Source organism: Aotus nancymaae, unplaced genomic scaffold (genome assembly GCF_030222135.1).
Source record: "Aotus nancymaae isolate 86718 unplaced genomic scaffold, 86718_ANA_hifiasm-v0.15.2.pri h1tg000072l, whole genome shotgun sequence".
NCBI classification, from domain to species: domain Eukaryota; kingdom Metazoa; phylum Chordata; class Mammalia; order Primates; family Aotidae; genus Aotus; species Aotus nancymaae.
In genome coordinates this window covers 226,103-245,291 of record NW_026988487.1, presented here as the reverse complement: position 1 = coordinate 245,291, position 19,189 = coordinate 226,103, and the positions used below count along the sequence as shown (strand labels likewise).

Here is a 19,189-nt window from a genome sequence, read left to right as displayed (position 1 = left end):
CACTAAGGGGGCACCCGGATTTGAACCGGGGACCTCTTGATCTGCAGTCAAATGCTCTACCCCTGAGCTATACCCCCTCTACAGGACAAGGCAAGATGACTGCTTAAATGTAGTATTTACTGACCAGACATTGCCTCCAGTGATTGACAATAGTTTACTATCTATGATAGAGTACCTCAAGTTATCTGGACCCAAGTAAAACCATGGGAGAGAAAAGAGAAGTCTAAGTCCTCTCTGACTCTGGCTTGAAGGTCTTGTATGGATGTGCAGTGGGATTCCTCTTTTCCATCACTACAGCCTTTTCTACCTCTGGCATCTGGGAATTCTTCAAGTCAGATTTTTATCCTCTCTGCCTGCAACCTGAGTTGCATTGAATCCTCAATCCAGTGCTTTGCACACAAGAGGAAGTACTTCCTTTGTTCTTCCCAACACCCTCTCTGCTTCCGGACCAGCGAGTCTCTGTTGCCTCCATTTTCTCCAGCATCTTCAATCACTTCCTCTTCCCCTGGCTCCTTCAAACATCAAGTTTCCATTAGATAGGAAAAGTATTGGAGACGGAGTTTCATTCTTTTTTTTTTTTTTTTTTTTTTGAGACAGAATTTTTTACTCTTGTTGCCCAGGCTGGAGTGCAATGGCACGATCTTGGCTCACTGGAACCTCTACCTCCCCGGTTCAAGCAATTCTCCTGCCTCAGCCTCCCGAGTAGCTGGGATTACAGGAATGAGCCACCATGCCCCGCTAATTTTGTAGTTTTAGTAGAGACGGGGTTTCACCGTGTTGGTCAGGCTGGTCTCGAACTCCCGACCTCAGGTGATCTGCCTCCCTCAGCCTCCCAAAGTGCTGAGATTACAGGCGTGTAATTACACTGCGCCCGGCCTGGAGTTTCATTCTTGTTGCCCAAGCTGGAGTGCAATGGAGAGATCTCGGCTCACTCCACAACCTTCGCCTACCAGGTTCAAGCGATTCTCCTGCCTCAGGCTCCCGAGTAGGTAGTATTACAGGCCCATGCCACTGTGCCCGGCTAATTTTTTGTATTTTTAGTAGAAACGAGGTTTCACCATCTTAGTCAGACTGGTCTCGAACTTGTGAGCTCAGGTGTTGTGTGTTAGGCGCGTCGCTCGTGTAAAGAGACCACCAGTCAGGTTTTATGTGGGCAAGGAGGCATTTATGTATTTATTTATTTAATGGCTGCTTGGAGCTTATTTTCTGCTTGGTGCCAAGTGCACAGTTCCAGGTGTCAGGAAAGCTCCTAAGTGCTGAGGCCGGGCCAGGCTGTAGAGAGCGGGGCCCTCACTCCTTTTTGGTGTCTGCTGTGTTGATGTGGAGCTGCTGGCTGCAGCCGCCTAGTCTACAGGGAGCGGGGTGGGGAGCGGGGCGGGAGGGGCTCTGGTGGCCTGGCGCCTCGGCAGGCCTGGAGCTGGTGGTAACCGTTCAGGTCAGGACGAGGGCCCAGCGCTGGCTGTGCTGGACTGACCACCGGGCTGCTTCCTCGGGGCGTCGCGAGCCAGGCCACAGGTGGTCGTGTTGCTGGAGGCCTTGAGGGGTTCCGGGTGCTCTGCGGACTCCAGCACCATGGCCATGAACGGGAGGGTGGGCTTCCTGAGAAAGAAGCTGGCCCACCAGTGACCTGGGTCAGCCTTGGGGATACCCGGGGGGTGGGGAATGGCTTCCGCGGGACACTGGGTACTGCCGCGGGAGCTGTCGCTGGAAGTGGAACCCAGGCGGCGCCGGTAGTAGTCGTGGATGGCCACAAGCGAGCTGCTGGAGGGGATGGAGGCCATGCTCTGAATGCGGGCTGGTGGAACCTGGGCGGCGACCCCTCTGGGCCTCGGCTCACGATCACCGGTGGTAGGGACGGGGCACTAGGCCACGGAGCCCATTTGCAGAGGAGACTGCAGGAGGTCGCTCCACGACCCAGAAGTGCGCACGGGGTGAGGCTGTTTTCTTTTGCGGTTGGTTGCAAGTGTGCCAAGTCCGGAAAAGGAGTTAGGCGAGGGCAGTAGGAAAGGGGACTGGTTATATAGGTTGGAGCAAACGGTCAGTTAAAGGTGGTAATCTATTTTAGGGAGGGGAAGAGGGTCACGGGATGCATAGTCACAAGTGTAGGTGTTATCTATTACAAACAGGCATGGTCATAAGGGTAGTGGTTATCAGTTGCAAGCGGAGGGGAGGGTGAGGTAAATTACATAGTTACAGGAATGGGGGTCTTGAGAAACCTAATGTCTGGGGGAAATCTCGCAAGGTTGAGTAGGAACAATGGTTGAAGGCTGCAGGGGGAGATCAATCAGTTGAGGCAGGAACCAGTTATTTCACTTCTCTTTGTGGTCATCTAGTTACTCCAGACTTTCTGGCTCCTGGAGACCATCCAGCAGTGTACCTTCGGGTCACCAAGGCTATAATGGCCAGGCTTGAACTTGGAGGTCTGACATTCTGCCTGCCTCAGCCTCCCAAAGTGCCGGGATTACAGGCATGAGCCACCACGTCCGGCCAAGACAGTGCATTTTTTGAGGGTGGCGATCATGTTGCATTCTTTTTTTGCCATCCCCAAAGTAGTCCGTACAGTGCCTGGTTCATAGTAAGCCCTGGTTGTACTCACCAGCCAAACTACAACCTCATTAAACTCAGCCATGGGACTCCACCAACTCTGCACCCAAGCAGCTGAATGTTGCTGAAGAAAAAAGGTGCACAAGTTTGTGTCACTCCACCAATGTAAAACAAGCTTTCTGTCTAATATGCCTACACCGCTGCCCAAATATGATCACTTTCTCATGCTCCAAGATGACTATTTCACATGCTCGAACCTTCCACACCTTTCTCCTTCTCTTGCTCTCAGATGAAGAGCCTGCCTCTTCCTTTTTGGAGAAAACAGAATCAGTCAGATGTAGTGGGATGCTGGGTAATGGCCAGCCACTGGCTCTGGGAGACCTGATGTGTACCTTTTGCCAAGGCAGGTGTTGCAAATACACCCACCTGACAATTTTGGGATACTAAAAGGAAGTCCTCTGACTTTAAAATTTTCTGAGGCCGGGCACAGTGGCTAATACTTGTAATCCCAGCACTTTGGGAGGCTGAGGTGGGTGGATCACCTGAGGTCAGGAGTTTGAGACTAGCCTGACCAACATGGAGAAATCTCATCTCTACTAAAAATACAAAATTAGCTGGGCATGGTGGCACATGCCTGTAATCCCAGCTACTCAGGAGGCTGAGGCAGGAATTGCTTGAACCTGGGAGGCGGAGGTTGTGGTAAGCTGAGATTGTGCCATTGCACTCCAGACTGGGCAACAAGAGTGAAACTCCATCTCAAAAAAAAAAAAAAAAAAAAAAAAAATCTGGAAAATTTAACCATTGGTTCTCGCAAGCCAGTGTGAACTGAATCCAGCACATGTCTGAGATTAACTATATCTTTCATCAATTATTATCTACACACTCAGAACTCCCAGAATTATATTTCTAGCCTTGATCTCTTCCCTGAACTCCAGAATTAGCTGGATCCCCAATCATATATTCAACATCTCTTAAATATCAATTAAGTACCTTAAATGTGCTGGGCGTGGTGGCTCGTGCCCATACTCACAGCTCTTTGGGAGGCCGAGGCGAGTGGATCATGAAGTTAGGAGTTCAAGACCAGCCTGACCAACATGGGGAAAACCCGTCTCTACTAAAAATACAAAAATTAACTGGGCATGGTGACACATGCTTGTAATCCCAGCTACTAGGGAGGCTGAGGCAGGAGAATTGCTTGAACCTGGGAGGGGAAGGTTGGAGTGAGCTGAGATTGCACCACTGCACTCCAGCCTGGGCAACAGATCGGGACTCCATCTCAAAAAAAAAAAGTACCTTAAATATGCTGGTTTCTCTTCAAATTGTATCGTGGGGAGGAACAAATCAGCTTTTAAAGCAATTTTTTAAAGACTTGCTTTAGGTAAGGCAGATAAAAAAAAGTATCTTAAATGTAACATGTTCACCCCAATACTAGAATGTGATGTCTACTTTATTACTTTAAGAGTCTAGGGGCCGGGCGCGGTGGCTCACGCCTATAATCCCAGCACTTTGGGAGGCCGAGGCGGGTGGATCACGAGGTCAAGAGATGGAGACCATCCTGGTCAACATGGTGAAACCCCGTCTCTACTAAAAATACAAAAAACTTAGCTGGGCACGGTGGCGCGTGCCTGTAATCCCAGCTACTCAGGAGGCTGAGGCAGGAGAATTGCCTGAACCCAGGAGGCGGAGGTTGCGGTGAGTCAAGATCGCGCCATTGCACTCCAGCCTGGGTAACTCCGTCTCAAAAAAAAAGAGTCTTGGCCGGGCGTGGTGGCTCACACCTGTAATCCCAGCACTTTGGAGGCCAAGGCGGGTGGATCACCTGAGTTCGGGAGTTCAAGACCAGCCTGACCAACATGGTGAAACCCCCGTCTTAAGAAAAAAAAAAGAGTCTTAAAAAGCAACTAGATTTTTTTCCTCCTAAACTTGCCTCTTTCTTAGTGGAATTTTTCTTTTTTTTTTTTTTCCCCCGAGATGGAGTTTTGCTCTTGTTGCCCAGGCTGGAGTGCAGTGGCACAGTCTTGGCTCACTGCCACCTCTGCCTCTTGGGTTCAAGCAATTTTCCTGCTTCAGCCTCCTGAGTAGCTGGGATTGATTACAGGCACTTGCTACAAATGCCAGGCTAATTTTTATTTTTTATTTTATTTATTTTTTTGACAGAGTCTCTCTCTGTCGCCCAGGCTGGAATGCAGTGGCATGATCTCGGCTTACTGCAACCTCCGCCTCTGGGGTTCAAGCGAGTCTCCTGCCTCAGTCTCTTAAGTAGTTGGGATTATAGGTGCGCACCACCATGCCTGGCTAATTAATTTTTGTATTTTTAGTAGAGACGGGGTTTCACCACGTTGGCCATGCTAGTCTCGAACTCCTGATCTCAGGTGATCCACCCGCCTTGGCCTCCAAAGTGCTGGAATTACAGGCATGAGCCACCACTTCCAGCCTTTTCTTTCTTTACTTTGTAGATATAGGGTTTTCCCATGTTGCCCAGGTTGGTCTCAAACTTCTTGGCTTCCCAAAGTGCTGGGATTTCAGGCCTGAAGCAGCCAGATAGGGAAAAAAAAAAAATCAATCAGGTGGGGTGCAGTGGCTCACGCCACCGATGGAATTACAGGCCACCTGCATTCTTCTCTAGCTCTGCTGTTCCTACTTGTAATAGAAAAAATAATGACCCTCCAAACATGTCTACATCCCAGTCTTCTTGTGAGTCCACTTGTGACTATATTACCTCTCACGATAAAAAGAAACTTTGCAGATATGATTAAATTAAATATCTTGAGATGTGAGATTATCCTGGATTATCCAGGTGAGCTCAGTGTAATCCCACAGGTTGTTACAAGAGGGAGGTAGGAGGATGAGAGTCACAGAGAAAGGAGATGATAGCCTGGATGCATGGAAGCTGAGGGTAGAGGGGGAAAGGATGATGTGCTGCTGACTTTGACAATTGGGGAAGAGGCTATGAGATAGCAATGTAGCGGCCTCTATAGGCTGGAAAAGTCAAGGAAACTGATTCTCCCCTAAAGCCTACAGAAGGAATGCAGTCATACTAACGTCTTGATCTTAGCCCAGTGAAATTACTTTTGGAATTCTGACCTCCAGAACTGTGAAGATAATACATTTATATTGTTTTATGCAAATAGACTGTAATTTGTATAGCAGCAATATTAAACTAATACAACACTGTAGTCTAAAACATCATCACCTTCTCTGACCTGTATTATTACAATATATTCCCAACTGGCCTCTCTCTCTCTCTCTCTCTCAATCTGTCTTTTTTCTTGAGATAGAGCCTTGCTCTGTCACCCAGGCTCACTGCAGCCTCCACCTCTGGGGCACAAGCAATCCTCCTGTCTCAGCCTCCCAAGTAGCTGGGACTTCAGGCACACACCATCACACCTGGCTAATTTTTAAATTTTTTTGTAGAGATGGGAGTCTCACTATGATGCCCAGACTGGTTTCAACTCCTGGGCTCAAGTGATCCTCTTGCCCTGGCCTCCCAGAGTGCTGAGATTACAGGCTGAGCCACTATGCACAGATTCTTAAAATTTTAAAGCTCAATGATATTTCACTGGATGTATTCTCTGGGTCCATCCCTGACTCTCTATAAATCTCCCCACAGGAGTCAGGTTGATGATTTCAAATCCCCCTGCTCAAAACCGTCCAGTGGCTTTTCATCCACCTAATGTTTAACATAAAATCAAAACATCCTCCACAGCTCTGGCTACTTCTCCAACTCTCTTGAATCTTTCTCCTGAGCCTACCTTCCTCTAGCTACTGTGGCCTTAGCATCTTCGCAGTAGCCATTTCCTCTATCTGGAATCCCCTCACAGATGGCCAAACAGCTATTTCCTTCAGGCAATTCAAGTCATTAACTTCAAAATTATCTGCTCAAAACGGCCTTCTGGCCAGGTGCGGTGGCTCACACCTGTAATCCCAGCACTTTGGGATGCCGAGGCGGGTGGATAATCTGAGGCCAGGAGTTTGAGACCAGCCTGGCCAACATGGCAAAACCCCCATCTCTACTAGAAATACAAAAATTAGCCAGCGTGGTGGTGGGCGGCTACTCGGGAGGCTGAGGCAGGAGAATCGCTTCGACCTGGGAGTTGGAGGTTCCAGTAGCTGAGATCAAGCCGCTGCACTCCAGCCTGGGCAATAGAGTGAGACTCTGTCTCAAAAAAGAAAAAAAAAAAAAAAAGGCCTTCCATGGCTATCCAACTTGAAATAGCCCCTTAGTACTTCTGTAACTCATCTTGTTTTTTGTTTTAATGATTTGCTTACCAGGCATTTCCTCATTTATTCATTTCTGCATTTATTTTTAGTCTGTTTCCAGTAGACTATGAACTCAGTAAGAGTGAGAACTTTTGTCTCTTTTATGTTGAAAGTACCCTATGCTGGGCGCGGTGGATCACCTGAGGTCAGGAGTTCGAGACCAGCCTGGCCAACATGGTGAAACCCCGTCTCTACCAAAAATACAAAAATTAGGCGGTCGTGATGGTAGGCACCTGTAATCTCAGCTACTTAGGAGGCTGAGGCAGGAGAATTGCTGGAACCCAGGAGGCGGAGGTTGCAGTGAGCCGAGATCACGCCATTGCACTCCAGCCTGGCTACAGAGCGAGACTCCATCTAAAAAAAAAAAAAAAAAAAAAAAAAAAGGATAGCTGGGCGCGGTGGCTCAAGCCTGTAATCCCAGCACTTTGGGAGGCCGAGGCGGGTGGATCACGAGGTCAAGAGATCGAGACCGTCCTGGTCAACATGGTGAAACCCCGTCTCTACTAAAAATACAAAAAATTAGCTGGGCATAGTGGCATGTGCCTGTAATCCCAGCTACTCAGGAGGCTGAGGCAGGAGAATTGCCTGAACCCAGGAGGCGGAGGTTGTGGTGAGCCGAGATCGCGCCATTGCACTCCAGCCTGGGTAACAAGAGCGAAACTCCGTCTCAAAAAAAAAAAAAAAAAAAAAAAAAAATGTACAGTACCCTATGTCCTTTACCTAGAGAGAACTTGCTCTACATAGAGGGGGATCACTAGGGTATATAGCCAGGAAGGCTTCTTGGTGGAGGTGTGTGCTTTCTTTCTTTTTAATTTAATTTAATTTTTTTTTTTTTTTTTGAGACGGAGTTTCGCTCGTTACCCAGGCTGGAGTGCAATGGCGCGATCTCGGCTCACCGCAACCTCCACCTCCTGGGTTCAGGCAATTCCCCTGCCTCAGCTTCTTGAGTAGCTGGGATTACAGGCATGCGCCACCATGCCCAGCTAATTTTTTGTATTTTTAGTAGAGACGGGGTTTCACCATGTTGACCAGGATGGTCTCGATCTCTTGACCTCGTGATCCACCCGCCTCGTCCTCCCGAAGTGCTGGGATTACAGGCGTGAGCCACCGCGCCTGGCTCTTTTTAATTTTAAACAGAGTTTCACTCTTGTTGCCCATGCAGGAATGCAATGGTGAAACCTCAGCTCACTGCAACCTGCACCTCCTGGGTTCAAGTGATTCTCCTGCCTCAGAATCCCTAGTAGCTAGGATTACAGGCACCTATACCATGCCCGGCTAATTTTTTGTAGTTTTAGTAGAGATGGGATTTCTTTCTTTCCTTCTTTTCTTTTCTTTACTTTACTTTTTCTTTCTTTCCTTTTCTTCCTTTCTTTCTCAAGATAGAGTGCAGTGGCATGATCTTGGCTCGCTGCAATTTCTGCCTCCCAGGTTCAAGCAATTCCCCTGCCTCAGCCTCCCAAGTAGCTGGGATTCAGGTGTGCACCACCATGACCTTTGTATTATTTAGTAGAGACGGGGTTTCACCATGATGGCCAAGCTGGTTTCGAACTCCTGATATCAAGTGACCTGCCCGCCCTAGGATTACAGGCATGAGCCACCATGCCCTGCTGGTGGAGGTGTGTTTTAAGCCGGTGTTCGTATTTTTGGAGAGACCAAGGGAAAAGCTTCTCTATTTTTTTTTTGAGACAGTTTTTTGTATTTTTAGTAGAGTCGGGGTTTCACCATGATGGCCAATGGCCAAGTTTCAAACTCCTGACCTCAAGTGATTCGCCCGCCTTGGCCTCCCAAAGTGCTAGAATTACAGGCTTGAGCCACCTTGCCCAGCCTTTTTCTTTTCCTTCCTTCTTTCTTTCTTTCCTTCTTCCTTTTTTACCTTGATCCTAAGACTTTTTATCTTTTCTTTCTCTCTTTCTTTCTTCTCTCTCTCTCTCTCTCTCTCTCTCTCTCTCTCTCTCTTTCTTTCTTTCTTGAGATGGGGTTTCCTCATGTTGGTTGGGCTGGTCTTAAACTCCAGATCTCAGGTGATCTGCCCGTCTCAGCCTCCCAAAGTGCTAGGATTACAGGGGTGAACCACTGCGCCCGGACTCTTTTTTCTTTTTTGAGAGGGAGTCTCACTTTGTCGCTCAGGCTGGAGTGCAGTGGCACCATGTCGGCTCACTGGAACCTCTGTCTTCTGGGTTCAAGCAATTCTTCTGCTTCATCCTCTCGAGTAGCTGTGATTACAGGCGCCCACCACCATGGCTGGCGAATCTTTGTATTTTTTAGTAGAGAAGCGTTTCACCATGTTGGCTAGGCTGGTCTCAAAGTCCTGAGGTCAGGTGATCAGCCCGCCTGGGCCTCCCGAAGTGCTGGGATTACAGGCCTGAGCCACCGCGCCCGCCCTCTATTCACTTTTGCAGGAGATTGCTCTCTAACTTGTTAGCGGGCAGAGATGAGTGGGATTGTGGATAGAGAATTGAGCCTAGCTGCACTGTATTTATGAAAAAAAAAAAAAAAAAAAAAGAATCGAATCTAGCATTGGGAGGCAAAGGAGGGAACATTACTTGAGTCCAGGAGTTCCAGAGCAGAGCAGTCTGGGCAACTGAATACTGTATTCTGAGCAGTCTGAATACAAAATCCATAGGGAGATGGCCTCCTTCACTCACCATGCGCGGCTATCTACATAAAATGAAACAAACAAACAAAAAACCTGAACCTAGAAAAAGCAGATTGTCACCTAAATTCACATGCTTTCAAACTGCCACCACATCTTTGCCTAGACTTTTAATTTCTCCTTCTTCACTGTTAATTTCAGTATCATGTAACAAAAAGACACTGATTTTGAACAACTATGAAAATTTCGGGATTGATGGGTGTAAAAGGAATTTGCTGAGCAACAACCGACAGAGGGGGTATAGCTCAGTGGTAGAGCATTTGACTGCAGATCAAGAGGTCCCCGGTTCAAATCCGGGTGCCCCCTCGGTTTTCCTTACGTTTTGTCACAGCCTTCCAGGAATAACCTGAGCTAGCGAGTACTGAATACAAAACCCACGGGAGGTGTTCTTTGTCTCTTCCACCTACCTAATTTTCACCTTCAAAGGATTCCCGTACCCGAGAGGGAGAGAGCAGCAACCAGAGGCTGCTTTGAGGTGGATCTGAGCCCGCATACCCCGTGGCGAGAAGCGCTCCTGAACTCCCAGTTGTAGAACAAAGGCGCGCATCGATTCCCATCTCCGAGGTCCGCTGGTTTAATTATATTTAATAATTAATTTAATGTCAATTATAATTTGCTTTGGGGTAAAAAAAATGTCGCGTCGTGGGCGGGACTAGTTCGTACTTGACCATGAAGACTAGGAGAAGGAATTCAAATTCAGAGGTCTTCATATACTCGCAAACTCGAACAGGAGAGGGCACTTCTAGAAGGTAGAAGGTGGCCAGGGGCGGTGGCTCATGCCTGTAATCCCAGCACTTAGGGCCGAGGCGGGTGGATCACAAGGTCAGGAGTTCGAGACCAGCCTGGCTAAAATGGTGACACCCCGTCTCTACTAAAATTACAAAAAATTGGCCGGGCATAGTGGCAGGTGCATGTAATCTCAGCTACTCGGGAGGCTGAGGCAGGAGAATCGCTTGACCCAGGAGGCGGAGGTTGCAGTGAGCCGAGATCGCCCCAGCCTAGGTGACAGAGCAAGACTACGTTTCAGAAAACAAGACAAAAAGTAGAAGTTAAACAGCGAGGTTTTTCCCTCTTCTTTACTTAGCTCAAAGGCAGGGCTTTGGCTTGATAAGATATAGATGGAAAGCTCGAGGCCTAAAGAAGAGGTAAAACTGGTTCCTCTTGGCTTTTGCACGGAACCGCAGCTCTACTGATTTGTGGTCTCTCTGTCCAGCCTAGCGATGCAGCTCACAGTCCTGCGAGCCGTGAGAAAAAAATGCGCGGTTCCCGGGGTCTGAGGGATGACACAACCACATTCCGGTTTAAAATATCGCAGCTGCCCTTTGACCCAGGCAGCACGCCTCTTCCTCTCTCCTTTATTTTTCCTTTTTTTGGGCAAAATCTAGTCGAGGGGGATGCCCTTGTCTCCAGTCACACTTACCATTTTCCTCCTGCCCTACAGTGACACTGTTAGGCACGCAGCCAGCAGATACTTGTCCCCATCTTTAGGTTATGAAAACCCATGGCCTTTTATTCTTACTTCAGTGGTTCTTAAAATATGGTCCCCACACCAGCAGCACCTGGGAACTTGGTAGAAATGCAAATTATCGGGGACCCCTTACACAGAAACTAGGAGTGTTTTAATAAGCTCTGCAGGTAATTGTGATGCACGCTCAAGTTTGAGAAACACCGTGTTCGTTTATCTCAGTTTGCATCGGGATATAACTTTACTCTTGTACATTAATAGTCAAGGATGAACACAGCACGTCCATGTCACTATTAACATAGAAAGTTGAAGTTGGAGAAGGGATGTGTCTGTGGGTTTTCCTCACTTGACCTACCCTCCACCCCCAAAAGGAAAGCCAACTTGAGGCGTTCTCCTGTCTCCCTACCCCCATTGGAAACATCCTGTCCCTCAAACCCGGCGCCTGGAACTGTCTGACCCATCTGAGGCTGGCGTTCGTGGCCGCAGAAATCCCTACAACCCTGGAGCGAGTAATGGGGTCGCGCAGCTTTTATACCCACGCCCTCCTCCTCCCGCTGAGCACAAAGTAAAACCGAAAGCTTTCTGCTAAGCTTGATAAATGAGGAAGAGACTTTTTTCATCTTTCTTTTAGTCTAGGACTCAATGTTAAAATACGAATCAAGAATTAAGAATAGGTGGAAAAGCCACCGAGGGGGCACCCGGATTTGAACCAGGGACCTCTTGATCTGCAGTCAAATGCTCTACCACTGAGCTATACCCCCACGCCGCTGCCCCGTTTGGACGCAGCTCTTCTGAGTGCTAAGCATTGTTGCAGCTCCTTCAATTCACTGTGAGGAGGTAGTAACATAAGGAGAAAGGAATGCAGGAGAAAAGGGATCAAGCTGAACGCAGACAGTGCCCGCATCCGGGGAACCCCGGGAAGGTGCACTGCAGGGGCTCGAGGAGGGAAGCTCAGCCCGGGCCCAGCAGAGCGGACTCCAAGAGGGAGGGACGGGTTCCGCCCCACAAATGTGGGAAAGGGTGTGGGCCGGAAGGGGGCTAAGAGGGACAGGGCAGGGGGTCCCCGTTCGGTCCCCAGATTCACGCCAGGTATCGACGGGTAGAGAGGAAAGTCCCTGAAGGTGGTGAATCAGCTCGGGCGTTCAGGAGGGCTCCAACCCCACCATCGACGGGCTTGAGGGGTTAGCCCGCCTCCCGCAGCCCTGGCGCCCCAGATGTGCAGCCTGCCCGGCTCTGCGCCGTCCCAGGCTCAGGAAGGGCCCTGGGCGCTGGGCGCAGTCCGCCTGGGAGCCCTGGGGCGCCAGCACCCCGAGCCCCGCGGACCTCCCCGGAACCCGCCCCCGCGCAGCCCCACGTCGCCCAGGGAGCGCGCCTCGCTGCGCGCGCCCTTGCCCGCGCCCGAGGCGCGTGCCCGCCCCGGTGCAGCCCCTCCTCCCCGCTGTGTTTATTAGGGGAAGGAGGGCGGAGGCGGAGGCCAGTTCCCCATCTCCAGCCGCCGTCGCTCCCGCCTGTGTAGTCGCAGCCGCGGCCGCCTCCCGCCAGCTCGCCTCGGGGAAGAGGACGCGCGCGAGCTCTGGCGTTCCCGCCCCAGCCTTTCCCGGAGCCATGAACCCCAACTGCGCCCGGTGCGGCAAGATCGTGTATCCCACGGAGAAGGTGAACTGTCTGGATAAGGTGAGCCCGGGACCGGGAGACGCGTTTTTGCAATCCCCGGCAGTGCTTCCAATCCAGGGAGGAGGGAAGGGCCGAGTCTTTGCCGCCTTATTCCCGCAATCCCAGGAGAATGGAGGGAGGACGAGCTGGCGGTGTCATGGGGTGTGGGGACACATCCCAGTCTGGAAACCCGGAGATCTGGGGCGAGGCGGGGAGTCCACGCGTAGCGGGCAGCCGCTGCTGGAGAGGGGTGGGCTCTGTGCCCCAGGGTTTGGAGGACGGGAGAGGAGCAGGGAAGCCAGGCCCCGGGATGTGTGGGGGCTAGGTTAGGGGTGCAGTCCCGCCCCCTAGGGCCTGGAGAGTGAGAAGAGACGGCCGCTCCCTCGCCGCTCAGCGCCGAGCGCCAAGTAGGCGGAAGCGCCAGGCGCTGGTGGAGGGGGCGGGGGGGCGGGGCAGAGGCTGGGGGGCCCTGCGAAACCGTCCGCTCCGGCGGGGGACGGCCTGGCTTCCTGGCCTGGGGGGCGGGGGCTATCAGCCTGCGAGTGTTGCATCTGATGCGGGGGGTTTCGGGTAAGGACCCAGGCCCCCGCAAGACCCCCCGCTTTAGAACGACCTGCAGCCCCCTAGGTGATTCAGTGGTTAAAGGACTCGCAGACCTCCTCCATAGCTTTCCAACCCCCACTTCCAATTAAAAGCCAACTCCCGGTGCTGGGCCGCCCAGCCAGAGCCGGGCGGGGTCGGGTGCTGGAGTAGGGTGGGTGGGGGGTGCTTCGCCGAGATCTCCTGAAATTGTGCTCAGAGCCAGGAGACCGTGTGGTAGAACAAAGAGCTAACTTTTCAAAGCAGGTTTCTCCCGTGGAGGGTGGGGTTGGCTGAGTTCTGGGGAAACCGAGGGAAGGGGGAGGTATGGGGGGAGGGGAAGGTGGCCTTGTGGAGATTCACTGTCCCCTGGGGGCCCTGTCTCCCCCATGCTGGACTTGTTCATCTGGTTGCCATTAGACTTTTGGAGGGGGTGGGAGAGTAGAACTGGGTGTTTCCGGTACAGTTTGGGGTAGGATCCTGTCTTCTCCTAAGCTGCTAAGGGAAAACCTGCCCCTCTGCATCCCCTCCCCAGTCTGGGGGGGGGGCACTCTGTGATTTTGTCCCCTTCCTCACCGTGCCTTTCATCCACCACCCAAAGCTGGCTCCAAGTCCAGATATTGTGTCCTTTCCATCTGAACTGGGAAGACTGGGGGGACTGGATGGAAAAGGGGTGCAGAGAAGGGGGCACTGGATGGAAAAGGGGTGCAGGGATGGGGCACTGGATGGAAAAGGGGTGCAGAACCCTGGGGCCAAGTTCATTGCTAATCTGGAGCTGGGTTTTGTTCAGGAAGAATAGTTCATTGGACGCCTTGTCTCTCCCCTCCCCCTTGGGGTGTGAGCTTCCTCAGACCTTTGGCCTCTGAGTCAGGGTGAGGAGGTGGGGCTGGAGGTTCTGAAACACATTTGAGCTTGCTCTTGGGGTGTATGGGCATATGGGGCCGCTGCTGTGTCACTGTCCCTGGTCCTGGGCTTGACTGGGCAGGAGGAGAGGAGGGGCAATATTGTGGGCACAAGGAAAGGTGCTGATCTGCCCATGACCATGCCAGCCGGTGAGAGCTATCAGATGCTGTCTCCCCTTGAGAACCTACCTGTCCTTGCACACTGGACTTGGCCCTTCCCTGGTGGCAGAGATTTCGGCCTCTGCATCTCGGGTTCCCTGTGGTCCCCTTCTTCTCCACAGTCATGAATTGGGAAGAGGCAGTGGGCACTTCGCCTGTATAAGGAAAAAGCAATACATGAAGGCAGGATTGCCACCCCACGAGTTGGGAGACTGGGTCCTTGTTCCAGGTCTGCTCCCACCAGTTTTATGAATGGCTCTAGGCCTCAGTGTTCACCATCTGTCAGATGGGTATGATGATGTCATTTCCTTTTTTTTTTTTTTGAGACGGAGTCTTGCTCTATTGCCAGGCTGGAGTGCAGTGGCGCAATCTCGGCTCACTGCAACCTCGGCTCACTGCAACCTCCGCCTCCTGGATTCAAGCGATTCTTCCACCTCAGCCTCCCGAGTAGCTAGGACCACAGGCATGTGCCACCATGCCCGGCCTTTTTTTTGTATTTTTTAGTAGAGACGAAGTTTCACCATGTTGGCTAGTATGGTCTCGATCTCTTGACCTCGTGATCCGCCCACCTCGGCCTCCCAAAGTGCTGGGATTACAGGCGTGAGCCACCGCGCCCGGCCATGATGATGTCATTTCCTTCAAGGTGGGGCAGTGCACTACTGTGCCTGAGTGCTAAAGAGGGTGTTGTATAGACTATGCCCTCCCTACCTTTCTGGGATGCTCTGTTCAGCTCCACGCCACTCCCCTTTTAAAGACCTTAAGTGCTGTGTATCAGAGGCGAGGGGAGCAGGCAGGGATGCTGCAAGATGCTCTCCCCAGTTCTCTTACCCAGATGGAAGAGGACATTCAAGTGGGGGTTGCCCAGGGAAGTGGGAGTTGGCGATTCCTCCCTCTTTTTAGAACTTTCTGTACAGTAAGTGGCCCTGGAGAGACCTTGCCCCCTTTACTGAGCAGGAGGCCTGAAATATCCAGGTATCAGACCTATTCCTCCCCACCGCTCCAGGCAGTAAGAATAGGCAACAGGAGGCCAGGCCAGGTGGCTCACACCTGTAATTCCAGCACTTTGGGAGGCTGAGGTGAGCGGATCACGGAGGTCAGGAGACCAGCCTGACCAACATGGTGAAACCCTGTCTCTACCAAAAATACAAAATTAGCCGGGTGTGATGGCACATCCCTATAATCCCAGCTACTTGGGTGGCTTAGGCAGGAGAATTACTTGAATCTGGGAGGCAGAGGTTGCAGTAAGCTGAGATGGATCGTGCCGTTGAACTCCAGCCTGAGCAACAAGAGTAAAACTCCGTCTCAAAAAAAAAAAAAAAAAAGCTGGGCACGGTGGCTCACACCTATAATCCCAGCACTTTGGGAGGCTGAGGTGGGCTGATCGCCTGAGGTTGAGAGTTCAAGACCAGCCTGACCAATATGGAGAAACCCTTTGTCTACTGAAAATACAAAATTAGCCAGGCATGGTGGCACACACCTGTAATCCCAGCTATTCGGGAGGCTGAGGCAGGAGAATTGCTTGAACCTGGGAGGCGGAGGTTGCAGTGAGCCAGATCAAACCATTGCACTACAGCCTGGGCAAGAAGAGCAAAATTCCGTCTCAAAAAAAAAAAAAAAAAAAAGGAATAGGCACCAGGAATGGGGAGACAGTGCCTGGAGGATGCTGAGCTGAGAACAGGAAGGAGGGGGAATCTTCAGTCCCATAGTTGCTAACCAACTTCCAAAGGTCTCTCATTTACAGCAAAACAGTCAAATTAGACTCACCCGTTTCTCTACAATGCCCCAAGGCACTTAGCCCACCACGTGGCTCAAAACACACTCTGTGTCCTTGGTTTCAGCCTTTTCTCCTCCCTGAGCCTTATCTCCCAAAGGCATAGGTGGGTAAAAACCTTGTCACCTCTGAAGGCCACCCTGCCCCCAACCTGCAGTACCCAGTGTGCTTTGCAAACTGGATAAATATGTATTGCTGATGACAGTGTTTGAGGAAGGAGGTCGAGATTTGCTTCCCCAGAGGACTTCTGGGATTAGAGCTGGGGGAGAAACAGGGTGACCTCATTTGCTCATTCAACAAATATTTATTGAACACCTACTTTGTGCACCTGCTTTGTTTCTAGAGAGCTGTGTTGTCAAGAATCTTGCCACTTCCCTCTTTCCTGGCTTGCTTCCCCAGGTTTCTGAAAACAGGTGGAGGGGTAGAGGATTGGTCTGCTGCCAGTTCCCCTGGAATCCCACGTTAGGGCGGGCTCTGTGCCTCTGCTTGTCTGAGCGCTCCCTCCCCACTTGAAGGGAGTGAAGTCCTCACAGCTGTGGTGCCGTTTTGCTAAGCTTAGAGTACCCCACCATCATCCTGTGACCATCCATTCATAAATAGCTACTACTTACTGCAATATGCTGGGCTCAGTCTTCACAGCAGCCTCACAAAGTAGGTGTGTTCACTCCTGTAAGCGATGCACCCCACAAACGAAGCTTCAGGTAGACAATGTGGCTCATCTCCCTCTCTTAGAGCTGAATTCACATCCACAGTTCTGCTCAGCTCTTCTGCCAGTGTGTTCGCAAAAAGTACTTGTATTTACACATATTTATTTTATTTATATCTCATTTGTGCCAAAAGTAGGTCCCATTCCTTCCTGACCCTATCTGGAGGGATGCTCTGGGCCTGGGGTCTTGTATGGGGGTGTGGGGCCACTGGCAATAATCCTGTCCCCCTTGGAATTTGTGGAGGTGCAGCAAAGATCTATGTCTTTAAGCCAGCGGCTCAGGTGGCTGACTGAGCTAGGCTGGTGACCCAGTCAGGGTGAGGCTGGCATTGCCCCTGCAGGAGGGAAAAACTGTAACTCTGGGCAACAGAAAGGGAGGAGACGGTCTCATACTCCAACTCTGAGTCACGGCCACCCCAGGTAGCTTGGGTTCAGAGGCCAAGGTGCCAGGCTGCAGGCACAGTGACACGAAGCTTGCCCCTTCCCCCCAACCCAGAGCCGTGGAGGGACAGCCTGTCCCCCTCCAAGTGAGGGGAATCCGAGCAAGCTTCTGCCCCCACCAGCCTGTTTACCTTTCTGTAGAGTGGGTTGCAGGTAGGTAAGGGAAGGTCAAGTGTGACTGCTTTGGAGCCTCGGATCCAGGCTGAGAGGTCTCTGATGGGCAGCAGAGGTAGGGGCTGGAGGCTGTCTGGTTTCTGTGAACCGGGAACCATGGACTTGGGAGGCAGCAGGAAGGAGCAGAGGTGCATGCCTCGAGGTGCACTTTCTTCCTGAGTCCTGAGTCCCAGGAATGCTTCTCTGAAATCATCTTGCCTGGGGCCTTTAAAAGAGGGGAGCTCTTGCTCCCGGGTAGAGCCCATGGGGCAGAGCAGAGGCAGATGGGTCACTGTGGGATCCTCTGGATGTATTTCCCTGACAGTGTCCTTCCCCAGACCCCACTGACACAAGACAGGGCTTCTTTCATCTTGGGGTCCTGGTGCCCAGCCCAGGCTTGGCTCACAGCAGTTGTGGAAGGACTGACCATTTTCTGCCTCCCCTCCCCACAATTTTCCTACCCCAGAAAGGACACAGTGGCAGGAGCTGTTGGGTTTTCTTGAAGCTTGGGGCCTTCCTCCAGAGAGGGGAGTGGAGTCGACTGAAGCTGCTAGAGGTGCCAGGCGATAGGGGTGGAGCGGCCTCCTCTCTGGACCCCTGGAGACAGTGGCTGCAGCTCCAGTTGACACATGCGCTTCATAGTAACTGGTTTCCATGTTTCTTTCTGCTCGGAGCCCCTTGCAGGGGGACAGGCGACCACCCACCTCTGCCTCACGCTCCTGTGTCTGGCTGAGAGCGTGGGATGTATGAGGGAGGTGGGAAGGAGCTGCTGATGGAAATAGGCGCCATCCCCTTGTGGAGGGGCTCCACTTCCTCCACGTGGCAGCCTGGAGGGGTCTTGTGGAACCCCTGCATCCAGCGTTGGCCTGTGCCCCCTGCCTGCTCGGTGCACCCCGCCCTCCTTCTCCCAGGGGCTTGGCTCCAGGTGGAGGCCTGGCCATCTGGAGTAGGGGTCTCTCTCCCTGTTTCCCCAACATCAGTCAGGAGGCAGCCTTGGAGGTCCCCGGTCCTAGGACAGTGTGTAGCCCTTCACTCGTGTGTGTGTGTGTGTGTGTGTGTGTGTGTGTGAGAAAGTGGGTCATGGTCTGGATTCTGGAGAATGTTTTTCCTGGCAGGCCCCTGTGGGGTGGGGGGAGGCGGGGGCCCGGGCAGGGGCATGTGCAGCTGAGCAGGCAGAGGCCAGCAGACTGGGTGGTGACAAGGCTGGGGCACCCTGCCAATGCCTCCCAGTCACTGGGGGAGGGAGTGGGGCTGTCACTTCAGGGGGCTGTGGGGCAGGGACCACCCTGTCTTAGTGTCCCCAGTGGGTTGTGTGTGTTGGGGTTACTCACACAGGGGGAGTGTGGAAGTTGCTGCATAGGGGTTTGGGGAGCCTGTGGTGCTGGGATAGGCCCAGGTTGGGGAGGGGGCCAAGCTTAGACCCACCACATCTTTGCTTCCAGACTTCCAGCTGGCCTTCTTCTCCTAGAGTGGTTCTCTCAGCACTGTTTAATATTCCACCATTAGGTTTTTCCTTAGAAGGCGATTTCTCCCTGAAGTTACCTGGGGTCTCTGGTTGAAGTGGGCAATGGTGGGGAAGATTGAATCCCAGAATCTCAGCCTTCTTTCTGCTGTCCCCTCCTCCCAGAAGCACCTGTCCGGGGTTTGGAGACCACATTTTGAAAAGCATTGCCTTAGGGGAATTCCTTGACAGATGGCCAAGAACCAGCTCTGTGGCTGGGCTGGAGACTTTCCCTGGGCGGAGACTTTCCCTGGGCCTGCCTCCTGGCCGCCTCCTTTCTGAGTGGGGACTGTCTCCCTTGACTGCTAGGAAATGGGGCAGGGACAGGCCAGTCAGGTCACTCAGGCGGTCTGGATTGTTCTGGGGTCCTGGCAGTGGACCCCTGGTTGGTGCTGATTCAGG

At 52.0% G+C, this 19,189-nt stretch overlaps 2 protein-coding genes and 3 non-coding genes across 5 annotated transcripts in view; 2 read left to right on the top strand and 3 right to left on the bottom strand.

The window, feature by feature from the left end:
• Positions 1-5: 5 nt before the first annotated feature.
• On the bottom strand, positions 6-77 carry TRNAC-GCA (transfer RNA cysteine (anticodon GCA)). Its single transcript has one exon. It is a non-coding gene; the product is annotated as a tRNA-Cys (tRNA).
• Positions 78-1,436: 1,359 nt separating this feature from the next.
• On the bottom strand, positions 1,437-1,781 carry LOC105717075 (pancreatic progenitor cell differentiation and proliferation factor-like). The gene has a single exon (XM_064367461.1). It carries the CDS (start codon positions 1,779-1,781, stop codon positions 1,437-1,439), a length of 345 nt encoding a protein of 114 aa, XP_064223531.1.
• A 7,910-nt stretch (positions 1,782-9,691) lies between these two features.
• Positions 9,692-9,763, top strand: TRNAC-GCA (transfer RNA cysteine (anticodon GCA)). Its single transcript has one exon. It is a non-coding gene; the product is annotated as a tRNA-Cys (tRNA).
• Positions 9,764-11,611: 1,848 nt separating this feature from the next.
• TRNAC-GCA (transfer RNA cysteine (anticodon GCA)) lies at positions 11,612-11,683 on the bottom strand. The gene has a single exon. It is a non-coding gene; the product is annotated as a tRNA-Cys (tRNA).
• A 711-nt stretch (positions 11,684-12,394) lies between these two features.
• LASP1 (LIM and SH3 protein 1) overlaps positions 12,395-19,189 on the top strand; it is a 56,047-nt gene continuing 49,252 nt past the window's right edge. The window contains exon 1 of the mRNA XM_021670553.2: positions 12,395-12,596. Within this exon, the coding sequence (XP_021526228.1) occupies positions 12,528-12,596 (69 nt within the window). The 5' untranslated portion in view covers positions 12,395-12,527. The remainder of the gene's footprint in view (positions 12,597-19,189) is intronic.

Bases quoted from the DNA above. Each gene is read 5' to 3' on its own strand.
- LOC105717075 (XM_064367461.1), bottom strand. From the start codon at position 1,781: ATGGCCTCCATCCCCTCCAGCAGCTCGCTTGTGGCCATCCACGACTAC.